This window comes from Carya illinoinensis, chromosome 2, assembly GCF_018687715.1.
Source record: "Carya illinoinensis cultivar Pawnee chromosome 2, C.illinoinensisPawnee_v1, whole genome shotgun sequence".
NCBI classification, from domain to species: Eukaryota; Viridiplantae; Streptophyta; class Magnoliopsida; order Fagales; family Juglandaceae; genus Carya; species Carya illinoinensis.
The window spans coordinates 30867993-30882738 of NC_056753.1; the positions used below are offsets into that span (position 1 = coordinate 30867993).

The 14746-nt window shown below is 35.1% G+C and overlaps 3 protein-coding genes across 6 annotated transcripts; all 3 read left to right on the plus strand.

Annotated features, from left to right (window-relative positions):
* Nucleotides 1–1353: 1353 nt before the first annotated feature.
* Nucleotides 1354–4989, plus strand: LOC122300879 (ethylene-responsive transcription factor RAP2-12-like). 3 transcript variants are annotated; one of them, XM_043111818.1, is made up of 3 exons: nt 1354–1771; nt 3732–4645; nt 4749–4989. In XM_043111818.1, exons 1-2 carry the CDS (start codon nt 1516–1518, stop codon nt 4595–4597), a joined length of 1122 nt encoding a protein of 373 aa, XP_042967752.1. In that variant the 5' UTR covers nt 1354–1515; the 3' UTR covers nt 4598–4645; nt 4749–4989. The 3 variants fall into 3 exon arrangements, with proteins under 3 accessions (XP_042967752.1, XP_042967755.1, XP_042967753.1); XM_043111821.1 differs by having other exon boundaries at nt 3732–4641; XM_043111819.1 differs by having other exon boundaries at nt 3732–4620.
* A 1498-nt stretch (nt 4990–6487) lies between these two features.
* On the plus strand, nt 6488–13309 carry LOC122300878 (GDSL esterase/lipase 5-like). 2 transcript variants are annotated; one of them, XM_043111817.1, is made up of 8 exons: nt 6488–7277; nt 7363–7608; nt 7755–7847; nt 7948–10923; nt 11047–11168; nt 11843–12073; nt 12171–12426; nt 12971–13309. In XM_043111817.1, exons 4-8 carry the CDS (start codon nt 10653–10655, stop codon nt 13216–13218), a joined length of 1128 nt encoding a protein of 375 aa, XP_042967751.1. In that variant the 5' UTR covers nt 6488–7277; nt 7363–7608; nt 7755–7847; nt 7948–10652; the 3' UTR covers nt 13219–13309. The 2 variants fall into 2 exon arrangements, with proteins under 2 accessions (XP_042967751.1, XP_042967750.1); XM_043111816.1 differs by having other exon boundaries at nt 6488–7608.
* Nucleotides 7201–8010, plus strand: LOC122301885. Its single transcript, XM_043113247.1, has 3 exons — nt 7201–7608; nt 7755–7847; nt 7948–8010. The coding sequence occupies exons 1-3, from the start codon at nt 7201–7203 to the stop codon at nt 8008–8010; spliced, it is 564 nt and encodes a 187-aa protein (XP_042969181.1).
* Nucleotides 13310–14746: the final 1437 nt, after the last annotated feature.

The following is a 14746-nucleotide window of genomic DNA, read 5'->3' on the forward strand; positions in this document are numbered from 1 at the left end:
ATCATACATGCCTTTGACACGTTTCTATTTTTTCTTTAAAAAAAAAAGGGTATGACCCAACTCGCATTCATTAGGTCGGGTTGGCGTGTCATTGTCTTTGGATCGGGTTGACCACAAAACCTCTATAAGCAGGTCGAGTTGCTACATGTGATTACTATTAATACATGATGAAAAGCAAAACTCAAAGTCTATGTATTTTTCGTTGTCGAAAGTTGTCACTCAAGCTCCTTCTCTTGCAAGTGAGAGACGCATGATCAATGTTGTTCATGGAATGCACGAAAAATGTAGTAGTAGCTCGAAAGAAATACATTCATTAATTAACTTCCGTAAGGGTCACTAAAAATAGGTTCCTTTTATCAAATTGAGTTTACATTTGGTAAAAAATAAAAAATAATTGGATGTATAATACGTAATTCTTTAAAGAACAAGGAAAATAACTTACATAGTATGTAAGTCCTACGTCTTCTATTAAAATGAATTAAAATATACGTGAAGAAACAAACTTTTTCATAGTGGTTCTCACTTTGTTTAAAGAGAATACGTAGGATTTATATACAATGTTTCAAATCTCGTTCTTATAATCATCGCGATATTTTGAAGTAAAATATTTCGATATCCGTGTATTTCGAGATTAGCTATATATATTTAAGTATATAAATTGATAATTAATAAAATAATACATATATATATGTAAGTGTGTGTCATGAATGTCTTTGTGTATGTAAATATATATGTGCATGTGTGTGAGGAAGGATTGTAGCTTTATAAAATAACAAACTTGAATTGAGACATATAAAAAATAAAAATAAACAAATAAGAATAGATAAATTGTTAAGAAGAATGAGATTTAATAATAAAAAATAATAATAATGAGACATATTTAAAATTACAAAACAACTAAAATTATATAGATGACTATTACAATTTAAAATTATATCAATACTATTTAGATTTAAAATTTATAAAAATAACATACAAATTCAATAAAATTACAAATTTATCATTAAACAATCGAGAATGGTATGTAAATAGAAACTTGCCAATATTTAAATATATAATCTACCAGATATTACACGGCGACGAGAAATTCAGAAGTATACTCAAATTCCAATATCTAAGATTATTCTTATTCTTGGTAAGAAAAATAGTTGACAGAAACAAATACGTGACAAACACTTTATGTACACGTGACCATCCTATTGTCTGCCACAAGCTACAGTACTACTAACTACAGTAATATAACGTGGAACCGTAAATTCAATCTCAGAAGAAGGCTATTAACGTCAAGTGACACTTCATTGGAATCACAGCTCGCCAACCCCCCCACCCCCAAAACCATCTTTGCTCCGAATATATATTCATATTCATGTTATATACCGCTCCAATTCGTCTTCTCTGAAAAACTACTGAGCACTTGAGTTCCAGACCAAGAAAGATCACAAATCCGACATTTTCTGAGGTACCTTTTCGTTTGCGTCCTTTTTGAGAAAAGAGAGAAAGGAAAAGAAAACTACCATGTGTGGAGGAGCTATCATCTCCGGCTTCATCCCGCCGAGCCGGTCGAGGCGGGTCGCGGCTGACAACCCCTGGCCTGATCTTAATAAATGGGCTCCAGGGAAGTGTTTCTCGAAGCCTCTCTTCGACGATGACAACGACGATTTCGAGGCTGATTTTCAGGGTTTCAAGGACAACGTGTCTGAAGCCGATGACGAGGAGGAGGTCGTCGACGTCGATGTCAAACCATTCGCTTTCTCTGCTGCTCGTGACTCTGGTATTAACTTTTTATCTTTCTGGTGTCCTAGTTTTATGATTTTGTTTATATGAAATATCGTAGCTTTACGATTTTCCCGATCAAATTTCATGTTTTTTTTTTTAATTACAAAAGTAATTTTTATTTTCCCCTCAGAGTTGCTTGTTTGTTTTTACACGTTTTTTGGGTTAATAAATGGTTGATTTTAGTTTATATCAATTCTGGATTTCTGGTTCTGTAAATCAAATTAACATTTTTAATGTTTTTTAGTATCATCTGTTTGTTTGACACATCATATGCGGTTGAAGTAAGCTTTTCTTTGTACTTTTTTAAATGAATATGGGTCTGTAAATCTACAAGTCATTTTTAGATTTTGGTGATCTCGAATTATATCTTTTGGGTTTTTTGATTGATGTGGAAGGGCTTGTGTTTATTCTCAGAATTTTGTATATTTCTGTGTGTTTCTTGACGTGTTTGTGGATGATGAATTAGATGTCTGTGGTAATTTGACTCATATGTAGAAATAAAGTCAGATTTAATGCTTTGCGGGCCAATTTTGCAAATTCTTATTTTTTGCTTTTTAACATAAGATTTATATGATTCTTTTAAATTAATATTTATTATGGTTTATCGTTGGGGTAGAGATCTTCAGTGTAACATGTTTTGGTGTTGAAAGGGGGATGTTATCTCTTATGGATCTATTAATCCTTGTTTTTTTTTCTTGGTTAAACAATTGAGCATCGAATTTATGAATGATATTTTAAACTTTTGAAATCAGTGCCCAACTTCTCAGAAAGTTGTCTTTTGATTTGCCAATTCCCGTCTCCCCCCCCTTCCCTTCCCTTCACTTCTCGCCCCTTGGTGCTAACTTTTATCTCATCTGTGAAAATAGCTTAAATATTTTTGCCAGTGATAATTTATATGACAAAATACTGCGATTCTGGGTCTCTGAGAAACGCATGAAGAACTATATGTGCATATATATATATTCATGTACGTATATATTTTTATTTGATCCTAAACATTTGGGGTTGAAAGCTGCACAGGTTTTACTCAAGGAGATGAATTATTTTTTGTTTCTTAGAAAGATGTCTGATCTGTGAGTTATTTTCCTTTTTTTCTTTTGCGATACCGACAATTCTATTTTTTGTTTTGATCTTTGGGATATCAAATCTGGAATAGTTGCTCGTTCAAGATACATACTCTTTCTATCTTTTAATTATCAAACAATGAATCAATTTTATTCATTCTAGATTTTCAGTCAGTATATATCAATTTCTCCTGCCCCTGTTTTGGTCGCCCTATTATGAGGATCATGTTTGGTTTAATATTAGGAGACTGAATTATTTATATATTCATTAGTTGTTATATCGTATGGGATGAAGATTGATCAGGATCTATTACCCTGCTGCTCAGTTATATTTTTTAACTCCCTAGGTGCATCCTAGTGGTGAATGGCTGGGCTTAGGATGAGCTGTTGGCTTAGACATCTCTGGTCTGGTTTGATTTTGCACTAGGAGTTACTCTGGATTACCTGATACACGCTAGAAACTGAAGTGTAGAATGTAATTGTTAAAAAAAAAATCCACCCATAGGTTAATTTTCCTTTTCTTTTTCCTTTCTTTTTTCTACTGATGATTGATTATCTTTGTTGAAGTTGCTTTATATTGCTGGTTAGTAGAAAATTGGAAGTCTGTGTATGAACTGTATAAATCACTTGTTTTTATTTTTTATTTTGTGTGTGATACTCATAATTTTCTCTTCTTCATCTGATGATGCCTTCCCTTATTGGTTAGTGCTTTTGTACAATTATTAAGTCTGAGTCACGTCTTAGCTCATGCATGTGTGACCTCAATGTCCAATGCTTAAAGGAGTTTCCCTGCTAGGCTTTTTAATCTTTGATTCTTTGCCTTGCCATGTTATTCTTATAGAGTGATGTGTGATTGTTGATGACTCATCTGTTCTTCTCTTGTTATTAAAGGATCCAAGACTATAAAATTTGTGGAATCCAATGGGCAAGCGGAGAAATCCGCAAAGAGAAAGAGGAAGAATCAGTATCGGGGAATCCGGCAGCGCCCATGGGGTAAGTGGGCTGCGGAGATCCGAGATCCAAGGAAGGGTGTTCGTGTCTGGCTTGGGACTTTTAACACTGCCGAAGAAGCTGCTAGAGCTTATGATGCTGAGGCACGGAAAATTCGTGGTAAGAAAGCTAAAGTGAATTTCCCTGATGAGAGTGCCCGTGCCTCTTCAAAGCGATCTGGAAAGGCAAATCTGCTGAAGCCACTTCCCCTAGACTCTCAAAATTTTGATTCCATGAACAACAACTACGATCAAGACTATACCATGTGTTTGATGGAAGAGAAGCCTTTCACCAACCAGTATGGATATACGGATCACATCCCTGTCAAGGAAGATGTTGGAAAATCCCTTCATGTTTCCTCTGGTACCACCCCCGTGTACTTTAATTCAGATCAGGGGAGTAACAGCTTTGATTATTCCGACTTGGTGTGGGGAGAACAGGGTTCTAAGACACCCGAAATCACGTCTGATTTCTCAGCTAGCATAGAAGGGGTAGAATCTCAATTTTTGGAGGACGCGAGTCCAAAGAAGAAACTGAGGTCTGAGTCTGGGAACGTTGTGTCTGTTGAGAACAACACTGCCAAAACACTGTCTGAGGAACTCTCAGCTTTTGAGTCCCAGATGAATTTTCAGCTGCCATATCTCGAGGGTAGCTGGGATGCCTCCATTGAGACATTGTTTAGTGGAGATCCAACTCAGGATGGTGGGAACTCAATGGATCTTTGGAGCTTTGAGGACCTCTCAGTTATGGCTGGGGGGATATTCTGAGCAAATTTCTCCCATGCTTGCTAGTATGTAAATAAAGGCTTCATGTCAGTATGTTTCGTCCTTTTGCATGTTATTGTCTCGTTGTCTCGTTTCCCTTTCATTTATCCTTGAATGCTTAGTTTTATCTTGATCTTAACTGTACTTATTACAGGAATGGTGTCATCATCTTTGATGGAGATGGAGTACAAACGAGCTTGATTCTGCTTCTGGCTTTTATGAAAGATGTATTGAAGTAGCTTCTGTTGTATGGGGGAGTATATAGGTATTTAGGTTCCTTTTACCTTTAAGACTTTGAATTTGGGACTCGATATCTGTACTGATTTTATGACTTGTGATCTGTGATAAATTACCAAACCCGTTCGATAAATGTCAACTTTGGGTGTTTGTTTGCTTCTTGTGTCTTCTACAAGGGGCCGGCCATCAATTTTTGGATTTTGCTAATTTGATATTTTGGTGTCTCTTGTAGATTACCTACTGCTTTGAATGGTCCTTTGCATTTTTATTTTTTTCTCACTCTGATAGGGACTTTTAACCATATGTTACTTTCCTTCCCGACTTTTAAGGTCTTTAGTTGGGCTACCATGAAATTTCCTTTAGTTTGGCCGCAGATTATGAAATTTGAATATCGTATTATAAGTCTTCGAATCGCATTTTGCCATCAGTTATGGTCGAATTTCCTTCACATGTTTCTATATATACTTGTTGCTTCACCTCAATTTCAATTTCCTTGTTGAGAGACAATGCGACTTTTGTTTGCACAGAAAGTATACAGAAATCATCGTAGCAAAACCTTTTCTTAGTCGGAAACTTCTTCGTCTCAGTTATAATTAATCTCTCGACATAATTAACCCCCATCAGTTTTGCACATGGAGGGAGACATGGACCGACCTTGCCATCTTCGTTGTGTATGCAGCAGCATCACAGCATGGGAGATTGGTTTTATAGTACTCCCAGGCCATCTTAACTGTTAGGAAAGTTAGGTAAATAATTATATATTTTTTATATATTTTATTGATATGATTAATTGTATTAATTTTTTTAATATTTAATTAATCACATTATTAGAGTAGAAAAAAAATACGCAAAAGAATTGAACTAAAATTTTTGCACAATTATTATTACCTATAGACACGTGCTAGTGCCACACGTAATCTATGACCACGTGGCAGACACTGAGGTCGATGTTTTGCAGCCATGGGAAAAGGGTCGATAAGTTGCTCCTATGTTTAGTCGTCTGGCTCCAAAATTGAGGTGTTGAGGACCCTAGACTCAGAGATCTTTGGGATCATAAATTTTATAATTTCTAGGCAGATGACCCTATATTGCTCCTGTGCGTAGTAGCTACAGTTATACTAAATAAATAAACAAATAAAAAGACGAACGTGGGGGGCGGGGGGCGGGGGGAGGCACTCGGGGTTGGTTGGCACACGGTGTCCAGGAGCAGTTTGGCTGTCGGGTGGTTCGAGTCGTGCGACTGCTGAGCACATCCTACCAAATTCCCAATCACGGGTATTGTCTTCCGCAGAAGTATACGGCTGTGGAACTAGGAAGGGGACCGAATGGGGGAATTTTACTAAATTCTAATAATTAGGCACGAAGATTGCATTAGTTTTGTTGATGGGGTGCGTGTTTTCAAAATTTTCCTTAGGCTACTTTTCTGATTGAGTGAAATTCTTTTGGGAAATAAGGGCATGCTTTGACCATTTACTAGCTTTGGCAATGATTTTAAAGGTAAGGATTTAAATCACGGGCACGTTTAGATATTGAGAAGTGTTGAAAAATTGTGAATAATAGTAAATAATTAATAATAAATTATTAAATAGTAATGAAAAGTAATAAATAGTAATAAAAAGTAAATAAAAATTAATTTTAAAATAATTAATAATAATTGAATATTCTGAAAATATCTTAGATATTCTTAGACACAAAAAATAGATTTTAAGACGTAAAGTTAGAACTAAAAGATAGACATATAAAATAGATTTTATAATATTTAATGATGTTCGAACAAAATCAGTTAGATAAATATAATTATTATAGAGTTCAATTTATGCGTCTACTTTTCTCCAAGAGCTTTAGGCCTCGGAGCAAGAAATTTAGAGGAGCTAAATCCACCTTGAAGAGCCTAAAAAGCCCTATGGACACCTGGATTTGATGTTCGCTGATCAGTTATTTATAAATCCTACACACATCTGTTGGTAATACGACACATATTTGTTGGTCTAGCAAAAGTCGATCGAATTCTAAAAGTGTATAATCGGTTTGAAGAAAACCATTCCTTCCAGCTCAAGTTAACATTTGAAAGGTTTTGGAATCATTCTATATAAAAAAGGAATTATAGAATGCTACAGTCAAAAGAAAGACATCACATTCCACCTTCACGTTGAAGCAATTACCGCTTAAAATTATGAACGATTTCCCATTAATGTTTAAGTACTTGATCAGCCTCTAAACTCCAAGATGATGGCCTTCTTTCATGCATGGATGCTCCAAGGCAAAATTCAAACTGTTTCTGTTGCCAGGAACTCTGGCACGAGTGTTCTTTCAAGAGATGCTGCTGCTTTCTTCTTATCTTCATCATGTTTATAGTTGTGGCAGTCGGGATGGCTACATTAATTGTGATTTTCCTTTTGAAGCCTGAAAAGCCTGTTTTCTCCTTCCAATCAATAAGAATGGATTGGTATGAGCTAGATACTTATTCTGGTTCAGTCCTGTTTGTTTCATCCGTTTTGACTTTGACCCTGAATGCTCAAAATCCTAACAAGGTTGGCCTAAGGTACAGTCCTTCACGGCTTAGTGTCTATCATGAAGGACTGCCAATAGGAGCAATCCGAGTTCCAGGATTCTTTCAGCCTGCTCACAGCAACAATGTCAGTGTGCGAACCAGGGTTCTGTTTCATTGTGTGAACCTCAGCCAGATTGTTGCAGGGAAAGACATAATTGAGATGAATATATTAGGTGATGTTAGAGCTCAGCTATGGGTATTTCACATGACTTTGTTACGAATGAAGGTTTGTCGCGTATCTCGTTTTGGCAAAATAAAGCTTTACTCTTTTAATGCGATTTACTTTGTACTGTCAGGCCATCAAACTCCCAAAAATCAATGACGTTTCAAGGACACATTTAGCTTAATTATAAGCCAAATCTTTTATTGTAGGTTGCCCTAGATTGTGACATAGACATTGACTACAAGGAGCTTGCATTAAAAGACGAAGTTGAAGCCAAAAGGGTTGTTCAAAATCATCACTTCGTATGTGTTTCTTTCCTTCTGTTTTCGCAGCTAGCTTCACTGATACCATAACAATTAAGATCATTATATCTATGATCTATCAATGGTTTCCGTTTTTCAGGCTTCTTTTCCAACCAACTCCAAATTTATCTTCAGGAAGTGCGCGCTAGCTTTATACGCATAAAGACAGCCAAAGCCACATTTGAGGGTCAATTCTGATATAAAAGATTATGATATGATGCCTCTCTAAAAGTTTTAATGTCAGTTGTCAAATCCAACTATGGATACATACAACTTCCGGCCTCGTCTTCTTGCACTTTCCATCACTGTCTCTACTGTTGCACTGTAATTATTGCCATGGGAGTCACTAATGACTTGCGAGCTATATATATATTATATATATTTCTAGGAAGAAGCCAAGCCCATGCACTTGGAAGTTGGAATAATCTTCATGGATCTTTTAAGCCTCAGGATGTGAACCGTATCATGTACATAATTCTCCATGCATTTCTTTTATATACATGCCATGTGGAGATAATTTTCAGTACTAAAGTTATTTTCGATTGAGATGTGGGTAAATCAGTGAAAAATCGTCTATGCATAAGCAGTAGTACTCTTCAACTCATGTACACTTTCCCTCTCAAACTTCTGTTACCAGAAAAGTCTATAATTTTCTGGAATATTGCTATTTGGTATAAAGAAGCCTCTCTTTTTCGGAGCACCAGTGCTTAATGGGAGGCTTTTAGCATCTATGCTAGCTTGAGCCTTTGGTAATGAATATCAAGAAGAAATCGGCTAGTTGGAGGTCATGTCCTTTATCTAGTGGAAGGAAAATTATCCTGTTAAACTAGGTAGCATGTCTATCCACTTGCTCTTAATGCTTAATATTCTCAAATCGGTATTGTCGTATGCAGTTTCCAAGAACACAAAAAAAAAAAAAAAAACCAAGTCATGAAATTATTGATTGTGTGAAGGAAAATTATGCTTTATATGGGAAACTGTACCATCTTTAGTTTGTTTTTGTTTTTTTTTTGTTTTTCCACTTCATGCTCATGCATGCCCTGTGGCATGTTCTAACTGTGAAAATTAAAAATTCACATATAAACATCAGTAAATTCCTAATGTTAGTTATAAATAGATAGGTTTGCGCAATACCTTTGTAAAAAAGCAAGTCTCATTAAAAATGTATCATTTTTGTTTTATATTTTTTAAAAATAGAATCCATTTTTGTACAAAAATCCGTTATAGACTTGTCTATTTAATATTTTTACAAATTATTTTTCTGTTCCATACTCTGTACTATACTGTATTCTGGAATCAATATTCAAGAACTCGGTGCACAAAAGTTTAAAACACAACCTAAACCGTGCATCTGATCAACGTACCCTTTTCAGTCATGCATTTATCGATTGTGCCAAGGACACATGAGCTTTATGCTTTGGCAGTCAATTATATATACATCTATTGTTGCAGCTTATATATATTTGCTTTCAAACTCTCTGCCATTAGGTCAAGAAGGAACTCAAGTTTTCAAGTCGGTAGCACTTTGCATGTTCAAACAATAAATCATTACCTAAAAGGCCTAGCTACCAGATGGCGCCACATGTGAAACCTAGAAAACACTTCCTATGAATTATATATGTAAAATAATTAGACTTAAAATTATTCAATGGTTAGCCATGATGGGAATGGTCGAGGCTTCATAAATATCATTGGACTTTCGTTCATAGTCTCCATTGGATTAGCTAGAGTACTGAAGTACAATTAATTTACGATCAATTTCTCATTAAATAAGACAATGAAAGGTTGGCACTGTGTCTGAGTGTAACGCAAGAGCATTCATTCGACAAAGGTTGGTACTTTAATTTCTGGGCACGCATATAGGAAAATAAATCAAGTTGATGATTTTCTTGCTAAAGAAATTGCCAAGGGACATCAGACATATTTTGAGCTAGCTCTAAAAGGAGATAACAGATTTATTGAGATTAGATAGAATAGGATTGCAGATTGCTGGTGTTATGATGTAAGTACAAAGCTATGATTCTATATATATATAATTCTTTGATTAAGAGTTTTAGCTCTATCACTTATGGTCTTAATTCACTTTACACTTTGGGTTTGGTTCTCTTATAATCTCAAGGTGTTTTGTAACTTCTGTTTCCATGGTTTCTTCCGTCATATATAACTGATCGAGGCTTATAAATTTAGATTCTCATCGATCCCCTTAAAAAAAAGTTAATGAACAAAGATAATGAGAATGAGTCTTATTTGCTAATCATCTGGGTTCATAAATGCTTGGAATCCATGACATATCATCCGCCAAAACAAATAAAAATTTAATCTCTCATCACTGAACCAACATCCACAGTACTGGTAATGTCAAATATTCTATATGCAATTCCTGCCAAGATGTTTATGCCAGCCGTAGCACAAACTTATTCAACTTGACACGTTTGAAAACCAGGCATGCATCGTCTGAATTGAGAACAATCTTTTCATGTATTTTAGTTCGTGCATATTTTCTGGCTTAATTTTTAATCGCTGTCTTCAAACAAATGCAGCTTATATATACAAGCGTTTTGAATTTTGAGCCAAAAATATAGGAAAGTTGACGTTTTCAAGTTCTTTAGATTAGTTTGACTTACCGTCCAATTCTTTACAGAGATGCACGTGTTTTAGTTTTCATCTTGAATATCCAAGCATGCATCATGCGAAAATTCGAATCAATCCCACTGTTCCAAACTTTGCACTGCACTCAAAAGCATACGCAATCAAAGGGTGGTCATATATTACAGACATTCTGGGATAAATGAAACTGTGCAAAGGATGTCAGCCATGGCAAGGCCTAGCTCTGTCTTTCTCATTATGGCTGTTCATGTAGCGATCCTCATCTCAACGAGTTGCGGGAGTAGATCCGAGCATTCAAGAAAACAAGTTGCTTTCTTCATATTCGGTGACTCCTTCTTAGATGCAGGCAACAACAATTACATCAACACCACAACCCTCGACCAAGCTAATTTCTGGCCTTATGGAGAAACTTATTTCAGGTTCCCAACCGGGAGGTTTTCCGATGGCCGTTTGGTATCAGATTTCATCGGTAAAATTTTCAAACCATATCATGTCTTTGTTGCTTGTACAAATTTGTTTTGGTCAAAGAACAAATATTCTCTATGCTTAAAGAATACTCCTTTTTTTTTTCGTCCTTCAATATATATTGTAGCTGAACATGCGAAGTTGCCATTGATTCCATCCTTTCTACAACCTGGGAATCCTCACTATTTCAACGGGGTGAATTTTGCATCTGCTGGGGCGGGAGCTCTAGCAGAAACCTTTCAAGGTGCGGTACGTACACATTTCACATTAGAGAAATATATATACATATGTAACTTCCTTTCATAAATGGCATTTGCATATGAGTTTATTTTGCAAGTTCTTCTGGTTTATTGAGAGTTAGAATGTGCTTCACAAAGGGAGACCTTTTCGATCCACTTGTGTTAGTTCAAGCTCTTCCAAGAAGACAACCTTTCTAGTTTCATCGTGTAATCATTCGATCGAGAGACTGGCACAGATGTTGACTTTAAATCTGTGGTAATGTAAGCTGTTGTTTTTTGTTTTTTTTTGGGCTACAAGCCAGTTTTACTTTTTCAGCACTTCTAATAGTTTGGGCCACAATTTCTGAGTGCACACTCGATTTGTCAAACGTCAAGTGAGGCCCAAAAGGGGTTACTAGCTGTCCCATTTACAGCTTTTCAACGTCCGTATAAAAAATACTCAGTGTGGACCCATCCTATATATAATACAATGTAAAGTTTAATTTCTGTTTAATGCAGAGAGATAGACACAGGTGGAGTTTACTAGTTCGAGAAGCATACAATTCGAATAGACAATTGAAAATGATCTCTGTTAAATGAGTCTAATGGATACAAATCATTACAATGAAATGTTTCATTATGACAGGTGAATATTGTCATTTGTTTAAATGAGTCTCCGGGTTTAAGTGCTACTAAAATTTGCAGGTTATTGATCTTAAAACGCAGCTAAGTTACTATAAGGAGGTAATGACTTGGTTGAAAAGCAAGTTGGGCAATGTTGGAGCCAAAATGATGTTATCAAGAGCTGTCTACTTGTTTAGCATTGGGACCAACGATTATATGAGTCTTTTCTTATCCAATTCCACGGTACTGGACACCTTTTCCAAATCAGAATATGTTGGAATTGTGATTGGCAACTTGACAACCATCATCAAAGTAAGCTTTCTTGTTATATTTTTCTCTATGACCCAAAATTGCAACAGTTTATCCTTCAAGTTGTGAGTAACATTTGGGTTTATTGCCATTTTGGCAGGATATATATAGCAGAGGTGGTAGAAAATTTGGGTTTATCAATTTGCCACCCGTGGGCTGTCTTCCTGGCATCAGAATCATCAATCCAGATAACAATGGTAACTGCTTGAACGAAGCTTCATCACTGGCAAAATTGCACAATCGAGCTCTGTCTAAGCTCCTCCAAAAACTAGATAAACACTTGAAGGGGTTTAAATATTCAATTTTCAACCTCAACGTCAGTCTCAGACAGAGAATGAATCATCCCTCAAAATATGGTATGTAACATGCACATCTCTCAGCATCTCTTTTCTCCAACCTGCGAGGTGGTCAGCAATGTCTAATTCTACCCAGGTTTTGTCTGAATTCAATAGTTTAAGTGCAACAGAGATAGATGCATGAGCTTGAAGGCATCCAATATTTATTATTGTCTGTGTAGGCTATTCAGACAATATTAAATGCTCAATGAACTGTATAACTCAATTTATGTGTTTATCTTTCTTTTACTTGACGTCCTCAAATTCGAATAAAAACATAAATAACAAATCCAGTTTCTTTTCAACCCCTGGATTCGTTGTTCATCAGGCCAAGCTGCACTGCCTAGCCCTGATATAATTGGGCGAGAGCAGCGCAATTCACAGGCCAATCCTTGTAGCAAAACCACCCAATGAGAAAGTGGCCGAACTAATCTCTCAGATTCAGCCATTACCAATATACAAAACTACATCTTGCTAGCTGCTGCCAAAAGAAAAAGATAGCTTTTCTGTTCTCATTTTCTTGAAGTTGCAAATTGTTGAATGGGGAAAATTGTTTTTTGACAAGGTTTCAAGGAAGGGAAAGGAGCATGCTGTGGGACAGGGAAGTTCAAAGGAGTGTTCAGTTGTGGAGGAAAAAGACTAGTGAAAGAGTTCCAACTCTGTGAGAATCCCAACGAACATGTTTTTTGGGACTCTTACCATCTCACAGAAAGGGTCCACAAACAATTTGCAGATGAAATGTGGGGTAGGGCAAACAACACCAACAGTGTTGTAGGGCCTTACAATCTGAGGGATCTATTCCAAACTCTCTAAAAGTCCTTTTACTTTCGAATTAATGTCTCTTAGCTTGCTGCGTGTAATCTTACTGAAATTAGAGTAAATGAAAAAGAAGCTGTTCCTTCTATTCTTTTATCCTAGTAAATATAACAAGGTTGTCAAGCTTGTCATGACTTCCCTCCCTTCTGAAAGATATTTAACAGTTGAAATACCCATGTGACCTTGATTGCAATTTCAATATCCCTCAGCACCTTAGGCACCCTTTAAAAAACCTTACGAGTAGGAAAATTAGGCAATGTGATTGTGTTTCTTTTATTGTTGATTGTACCTAGACTTCATTCTTTTAACTTAAACAGGACAATGTACGTGGTTGGTTTGGTCTTTCTCCCCATTTGATCAACTTTGGAGCATTCTCAATAGTTATGTATAATACAAAAAATGTAAATTATTTGAAGAATTATGCATAAAATGATTTCCATCCGATTATATAAAAGAATTTGTAAAATACAAATCACTACAGTTTCCCGCTACATGTAGCGGATACTGTTCATCATTCAAATAATTTTTTTTAATTATTTATACTTCATTTACTCCATCATTTCCTTTTACTTTTTTTTTTTTTTTTTACATTTCAATACAAATTCTTTTTATTGTTCATCATTTAAAACACCTATATTTTATTTTATTTTTCAAAAAACTATCTTGGAAATATTATTTATCCAATTTTTTCATATTTTGATTTTATGTGACTTATATATTTTTATTTTATGTGTATAGGATTGAATTATATTACATTATATATAATAATATATTGCAAATATAAAAAAAATATATGGATTTTACAAATTGATTGGTAGAAATGAAATGTTTAAGAAGAATAAAAACTATTATTTTAATGATACAAAGAAAAAATAAATAAGCTTATGTATGATATATTATAAAAGTTAGTATATAACATAGAAAAGTGAAATTTGGTGATATATTTTAAAGGATAAAGATAAAGCAATCATTGTGAATGCTCTAATGAAACCTTAGTTTTATCAGAGATTTATTAAATGTAAAATTTTATACACCATACTACTATCTCATTTGCATCCTATTAAGTAATATGTGACACATTTATTATCATTAAATAATCATTTATTATATATTTCTTTATCATTAAATAGAAATAAATACGCTATATGTAAAATACAAATAGGATGGTGGTGTGGTCGTTATCCTCCATTTGACCAATTCCTTTAATGAAAGCTTTGTTTAATCAGAGGGTCACTAATTACACATGCAGCCGCGAGCGAATATCTATATCTATATCTATATCTATAAGTATATATAAAGTGCCGATCGCTTAACAACAGTATTTTCGTCTAACTTTTTTTTTTCAATTTTGCCCTTAGTTTTATTTGACAATTACGGTGATTTATATTTTACTTCTATTTTACCGACAGTGATTTTGGTTTTTCTACATTCACCGACAGATTTACTTTTTCACTGTTTTATTTCCAATTTTACCACTTAATTTTGTTGTTCAGTTCATTGTCCTTGGTGCTGTTTTGCTTCGCCA

What these genes read in the sequence shown, in the direction of transcription:
- LOC122301885 (XM_043113247.1), top strand. Translation starts at nt 7,201, where the DNA reads ATGGCTACATTAATTGTGATTTTCCTTTTGAAGCCTGAAAAGCCTGTT. An exon ending in TGACTTTGTTACGAATGAAG is followed by an intron (nt 7,609 to 7,754) that starts GTTTGTCGCGTA and finishes CTTTTATTGTAG; the next exon opens with GTTGCCCTAGATTGTGACAT. An exon ending in TTGTTCAAAATCATCACTTC is followed by an intron (nt 7,848 to 7,947) that starts GTATGTGTTTCT and finishes TCCGTTTTTCAG; the next exon opens with GCTTCTTTTCCAACCAACTC.
- LOC122300879 (XM_043111818.1), top strand. Translation starts at nt 1,516, where the DNA reads ATGTGTGGAGGAGCTATCATCTCCGGCTTCATCCCGCCGAGCCGGTCG. An exon ending in CTCTGCTGCTCGTGACTCTG is followed by an intron (nt 1,772 to 3,731) that starts GTATTAACTTTT and finishes TTGTTATTAAAG; the next exon opens with GATCCAAGACTATAAAATTT.
- LOC122300878 (XM_043111816.1), top strand. Translation starts at nt 10,653, where the DNA reads ATGTCAGCCATGGCAAGGCCTAGCTCTGTCTTTCTCATTATGGCTGTT. An exon ending in CAGAAACCTTTCAAGGTGCG is followed by an intron (nt 11,169 to 11,842) that starts GTACGTACACAT and finishes TAAAATTTGCAG; the next exon opens with GTTATTGATCTTAAAACGCA. An exon ending in GAATCATCCCTCAAAATATG is followed by an intron (nt 12,427 to 12,970) that starts GTATGTAACATG and finishes TTTTTTGACAAG; the next exon opens with GTTTCAAGGAAGGGAAAGGA.